Raw genomic sequence first — 6,720 nt, forward strand, 5'->3', positions numbered from 1 at the left:
ATTTTATTAATTTTTAATTATTATTTTAATTATTGAAGTTTGTACTATTATTTTATATATATAAATATATTTTTCCTGTGCTATTAGAAGATTTGATTTAGTTAAGAAAGACGAAGGACAATCATGCATAGTTCAAAGCGGGAATCCAGCATCACGCGTCGCTCACGCTGGTGCGTAGCCATTGCTGCTTGTAGTAAACAACTCGCGCGCTTAGCAACCATGACTGGTTAGCTGGGTGGCCATTTCTCGTCATGCGCTTAGATTTGGCGGTAGGCTGGACTTATTCAGCAATTTTTAGTAATTAATTTCTTGTTAACTATTGTGAAAATTACAAAATGGTATATGAAAATTATTATTGAATAATAAAAATACATTTTTTTAAATTTAACTGTATGTATAAAATTTCTTTATGTGTAAGTTATGTTGATGTAACACTAAATATAATCTTATTTCAAGATTTATATTTCGAAAAAAAAAAGATAATCTCAAAATAAGAATTTTTTTTCTGTGTAGTAATCTAGTGTAATACGAGTAGCCAACTCACTATTAATCTATATAGTGTTGACGCGGCCGACCCTGTGTCGCTTTCCTTGACTATTTTCCGTACTTTCACTCATAATTGCTTAGTAACAAATTAACTTCCTCGTGTTTTCTTCCGAGTGTGTGGCTATGATTTGACCGCGAAGGAAAACGGGCACACGATCGGAAACTTCGGATTTCCGACAACGATTCTATCATATTTTACAACGTGATTGCAACGTTAATGATGGTATTCACCATTGAAATTAAGGTCGGGGGTCGGTCTCTCTCTCTCTCTCTCTCTCTCTCTCTTATTCTTATATTTCTTTTCGCGTTACATCTTTCCTATTTGAATGACGGAAAGGGTGTCACTACGTTGTATGTTATCACCTGATGCACACTAATGCAGTCTATCCATGTAATGCTGCGTTCGGGGAGACTACACTATTAACGCTACTTCTGCCATTCTATCTTCGTTGTTTATTAGACGTAAAAAACAAGATACAAATAGCATTAATAGCGTTTGAATGTAAGATCAGTGGACATAGAAAAATGAGTTTTTCTATTTGCTGTTATAAATTATAAGTCCAGGACGCCGATATATCGCTATACGTTCCTGCGATCACTAATTAGAATAACCGCGCGTGTACGCACTCGCGCCATTTTCCCTCGATAACTCACGCGTGCTCTTTTGACCAGTACACTGGTCACATTTAACGTCACATAAAATGGAATTGTAGAGTATCGGAGTACTTAATGAGTATTGGTGGATAACGCGGACAATAGTGCAAGAGAACGTCGCGCGAACGAACAGAAAATACAGCCCGTCTCGTTCCACGTGCGCGCCACATGGATCCGCCATGATCGGTAACGTAGCGCGGCGAGGCGAGGCGAGGCGAGGAGAAGTGAGGTGTAACGCTTCGGATGGATGTGGCCGAAGAGGTGACACTCGGCGAGTGGAGCGTCTGCGCACCTGGTGGCCCTGGCGCGGCCAGGCCGCTTCGAGATTTTGTGCCTTTCCTTTCCTTCACCGCGCGTCGTCGATTTTCCTCGGCGCGGCGGCTGTTTTGTCGTCGATGGGAGAGCGAAGCGGCAATCGATGAAAAAAAATTCGCTAAAAATCTCTCTCACTTTACCGCGCTTTCTCATCCTTAAGTAACTTTCAACTTCTATGTTTTTCTTCTCGTTCCCGAACGTAGATTTGTTTTTTAGTTGAACTTTTTGCATCTTTCCTCCTTTTAGAGAGAAAAAGAGAAAAGATGAATTGTACATATGCTAGAAGTGCAGCTAAAAGAGAGACAGATTTTCATTAGAAATCTTCCATTTCTCTCTTTTGCCATCTCTCTCTCTTTTTTGCGCTTGATTTCCTTATCCCTCCCTCTTTCTCTCTTTTTCTATATTCTCCATTTTTCTTTTTCGTTCAGCAGCCGAGCAAGCAGATATTCGACATTGTCTCCTTTTTTCTCCTTCTTCAGGTGATAGATTCCAAACACAGCAATACTTTTTCGAGCGACATCTATAGCGTAGTATTTCGGAAGTTCGCGCTAGCTGGAAGGAGTAAATAATCTATTAGCAATAAACGCGGTGCTCAGGTTAACATGGTGATACGAGTACTTTTCTCTCTCTCTCTCTCTCTCTCTCTCTCTCTCTCTCTCTGTTCGTATTTCTTCCTTATTCGCTGTAAATTCGATTTTCGAATACTCATTATTTTCACTTCTGCGCCCGCTCTAATCCGACGTATTACTTTAGCGCAAAAAAATTCTGCTGAACATTGATGTGTAAATTTTCACTGTTCTTATATCAGTGAATATTCTTTCGCGGTGCGCAACAGGTTCCCCTCTTTCTCCGTTTTCCCTGCTGTTCTCGTTTGGTTCCCGTACACGGCTCGACATCAGCATACCCGTACACCTGTCCAACTCGTTATTAACTCACACAGATCTCGAAATTCTGCTAGATATTTGCTTTACGAAAGAGCGAGAGGAAAAGAGAAATTGTTTCATGGCATACAACAAGTGTTTGTCTCTTTTCCTCCTCCTCCTCCTCCTCCTCTCTCTCTCTCTCTCTCTCTCTCTCTCTCTTTTTCTCTTAATGTCTGAATGCTCGATATCTTCTCGCACACCGAAGTAACTCGTCATTAACGTCGGTTGAAATTCCGCGTGATATTAATTCGTTTTTGCTGTTTGCTCGACAAGAACGCCTTCCGTACGGTGTGCAATATCTAAACATTTCCTTCTCTTTCTTTCTCTCTCTCTCTCTTTTCCCCTCTTTTCTCACTGTAAATTGTAAGACACCTGAGCGAGCCAGGCGCTCCAGCCAACGAGAGAGAGGGGCCGCGTCGACGCGCAGTCGCCAGGTGAGGCAACTACGACGACGTGTTCGCCTCGTTACGCTCGGTCGGGGAACGCACGGTCAGTACTGCACAGAACCTTGCAACTTTCGACGGCGTTCCGTCCGCGAGCGACCGAGGGGAAAGAGCGAGAAAAAGAGAGACGGGGAGCATCGAAGTAGCGTCCGTTGCCGCCGTCGAGATCGATTTTGCTCTGCGCGTGAGCTCCGGTTTGCTTCTTTTTTTTATTATTCTTTTCGGTTACTCCAGGTGTGCCGCCGTCAGATCCATAACCTCAAATCGTCGCAAGAAAGAGAGAGAGAGAGAGAGAGCGAGAGAGAGCGAGAGAGAGAGAGAGAGAGAGAGAGAGAGAACGCGAGAGAGAGAGAGAGAGAGAGAGAGAGAGAGAGTGAGAGGGAGAGTATGTCGTGCGTGGCGAATAATCAGTGAGCGATCAGTGATAGGGACGCTCCGGCGTCGGGACGTCGCGAGTGCGTCAAAGAGCAGCGACAACGGAAGAGGGAGAAAAAGAGAGAAATCAGACTCGGAGCAGGAATCCATTTTGGAGCCGCCAGGTGCGCTCCTACGGGAACGATGACAGGAACGAGGATAGGAGGAACTGGAGGAGGAGGAGGAGGAGGAAGTAATTCGCAAAATATCCTAGTCACCTTGTACGTGGCGACCGCCGGCCTCCAAGGAAACGCGCTCGGCTCCGACGAAGAGGAGATCACGCTGCTCGTCTACGTGCTCATCGATGAGCTGCAGAATAAGGTAAGGTAACGGCGAAGAGAGACAGACGGAAAAAAAGGAGAAAGAGAGAGAGGGGGAGAGAGAGAGAGAGAGAGAGAGAGAGAGAGAGAGACAGAGATATCACGCTCGAGGCGGAAGTGGTTCGCCACGGACGAGTTGATTCTGGGCTTGAGATTCGCATCCCTGGAATCATCCTCGGCTGAGAATCATCAGGCTAATGTCCATTTCTACCGATGTAGATTAACTTTATTCTCGATTTAACTTATTTTTTTGCCTTCTTCCAGCTCTAAGAATTCGAGAAAAAGATAAAGAGTAATTTAAATTGAGATTATAAAGGTAACTGATAAAAACGGAGATATTCCTGTTTTCTAATCTTCCGTAGCTTTCGAAGATCTTCGAAGCTTCGGTTTAAATTATGAACGCTATAATTAACTTATATTGTTTCAGTTCTATCAATATGTTTATTAGCTTTAATCTCAGTCTAACTTACTTTTTTTCTAAATTTCTTGGAGTGAAATCTCACTCCAAAAGAATGGAAATACTGCTATTATTGAAAAATGTGAAAATATTTGCACTCTTGAATAAGAATGGCAAATTTTCACTCTTTTTTTCTGGAGTGAGATTTTTACTCTTTTGGTATGCAATTTACTCCAAAGCGCAAAGGAAAGAAATCTCACTCCTCCTTTGGAAAGAAATCTTACTCCAAAAGAGTGAAAATTCAAGAGACCAAAATGTTTTTACTCTTTTTCAATAATGGCAGCAGTTTAATTCTTTTAAAGTGAGATTTCAAATTTAGAGAAATTTAGAGAAATTTAGAGTTCTTCTTATCTTCTTCTAATTCTAAAGATTAGAAAAAGATAAGAAAATAAACCGAAATTAAAGTTAACATTTATAAAAATGAACCTGAATCGCCGAAGGAATTAAATCATCCGAGCCTCGATCGGACTCTGATTATTTAATCATCGACTGACCTGTCGAGCAATGTGCGTTAATACGAACAGAATCGTTCGTTGTTCGACGGGAAACGGAGAGATTCAATCAAGGACAATGAGATTGTACTAAGTTGGGTATACACGCCAACATGAACATCGAATGAAGATCGAAAGCTTGTTGTTATTTGTTGTATAAATGTCGCACAAGTTTAATTGCTATACGTAAGACGTAACAACATCGAAACTGATCGAACGCTAATATTCGATGCAATTAAGAAAAGGAATTAACTGTTTACAAATAAATACGAACATAAATCCGAATATTCGCATTTGCCATTTGTTCGGTGTTCGTTTGCCAAGTGTATACCGAGCTTTAGTTCCGCGTGCAGCTCCATCCGTTTGATTTCATTGTCATCAAAATAGCTCCAAATGATAAAATATAATAGCTCCAAAATGAGTATTAAAAGTTACTTTTCGCGTGATTAGTTATTATTCATTTTAATGTCATTTTTGACGTTAGCATAACCTGTTATCCTGCTTGGAAAGTTTTTCTCTTTTTCTTTTAATTTTGCAACGCGAAACCCAGACAGCACACAATATTTACAAATCTTAATATAAATTTTAATTAATATTTATAAGACTTATTTTAAATATTTTTTGTGGTCTTTTCCATAGATCATAAACATTTATTATAAATATTATGAAATATTTATTGTAAATCTTATAGTAAATGCTGTGGAAATACTTAATGAGACATTATAATTCAAATAAGAAATACTTAACAGAAATATTTATTTATATTTACCATAAATATTACATTAAATACAATATTTAATCTATCTTTTAATAATATTTCAAATAAAACTTTATATAAAATATGTATAAAATATTTATATTGTAACAATATGTTTACTTTCACCGTTATTATTTATTTCTTAGTATACATCTTTTTTTCTTTTTTTTATCTTTTCTGTACTTTTAATTTATGTCTTTAATTATATGTCTTTTTAAGGAATGCGTTGACTCGTACTTCGCCCTTCATTTGTTATTTATTTAAAATATTTATATATTATTTTAAAAAAATAAATAATAATAAATATTTATCATAAATATTCTGTGCTGTCTGGGAAAGACACACTGAGAAAAAGTTATTGATTTTAAAAAGCATTAATTGATTCAACTATAAATGCGGTCAGAGACTGTGAAGAAAATATTTATTAATTCAAATAAATAATGTGTTTTAAATATAATAATTATAATAATTATAAATATAACATTTTGATATGACTTACGTATATTTAACTTTAAACTTAACCTTTAAATTTAATTTTTAAATACATAAATACTTGAACCAAAAAAATCACTACGAACTAAAAATATTTAGTCAAGTTAGTTTTTTTTCAGTGCGCTGCCAATTATCGGCATAAATTGCTAAATCGTTCTGAAAATTGTCACAAAACAATAAATAAACAAACAAAATAAACGGCGAAATAAGAGTCAATAAATTATAAAACATTTAATTACAAATATTAGGCGAAGATACATGAAAACCGATACGGAGCGGCGCATATGTAAAATAATAACTTTCGTCGGTACAAAAAACGTATTCGTTCGGACGTGTCTTCTTGCATTTTCTCCGCTAGGAGATACAGATCGTCATGTCCTGCGCGCTAAGTATCATACATCTTGAACGGAGAGGCAAATCATCTTCAAATCGAAAGAGAATAAGGTCCATGTTTATATTAAAATTTCGTTTGTGCTAAGAGATTCCTTCGAAACTGATCTCGAAATAATTCAACAGATGTATCTTAAATCAACATTCGTGACGTTACGTTTGCGATTCAAGTGAGAAACTCAGATAAAGTTTACCCTGAGACACTTGAATCCACTTCCCGCAATTCGTTAAAAAGTGATAAAAATGAATAGAAAGTATCATTAAAACGGACAGAAATCATAACGCGTCACATAATTTGATTAAAAAAAAACAATTTTTTTATTTTTAGAGAAACGTTCTTCTTGTTAGAATTTATAGGTACATATAATATATGTATATGAATGTATATATACAATATATAGTATATACATAAATATATATACACATATACACAAAGGCAGGTGCACGAATAACGAGACACACCATATTAGTGGCAACATAATTTCATCGTTGCGCTCCCTCCAATACGGCACAGCACG

General features: G+C 37.6%; 1 protein-coding gene across 1 annotated transcript in view; it reads left to right on the forward strand.

Annotated features, from left to right (window-relative positions):
* The first annotated feature begins 2,836 nt into the window (after nucleotides 1-2,836).
* LOC108748286 (RNA-binding protein fusilli-like) overlaps nucleotides 2,837-6,720 on the forward strand; it is a 57,008-nt gene continuing 53,124 nt past the window's right edge. The window contains exons 1-2 of the mRNA XM_018486340.1: nucleotides 2,837-3,075; nucleotides 3,304-3,616. Of these exons, the coding sequence (XP_018341842.1) occupies nucleotides 3,440-3,616 (177 nt within the window). The 5' untranslated portion in view covers nucleotides 2,837-3,075; nucleotides 3,304-3,439. The remainder of the gene's footprint in view (nucleotides 3,076-3,303; nucleotides 3,617-6,720) is intronic.

This window comes from Trachymyrmex septentrionalis, unplaced genomic scaffold (genome assembly GCF_001594115.1).
Source record: "Trachymyrmex septentrionalis isolate Tsep2-gDNA-1 unplaced genomic scaffold, Tsep1.0 scaffold109, whole genome shotgun sequence".
NCBI lineage: Eukaryota > Metazoa > Arthropoda > Insecta > Hymenoptera > Formicidae > Trachymyrmex > Trachymyrmex septentrionalis.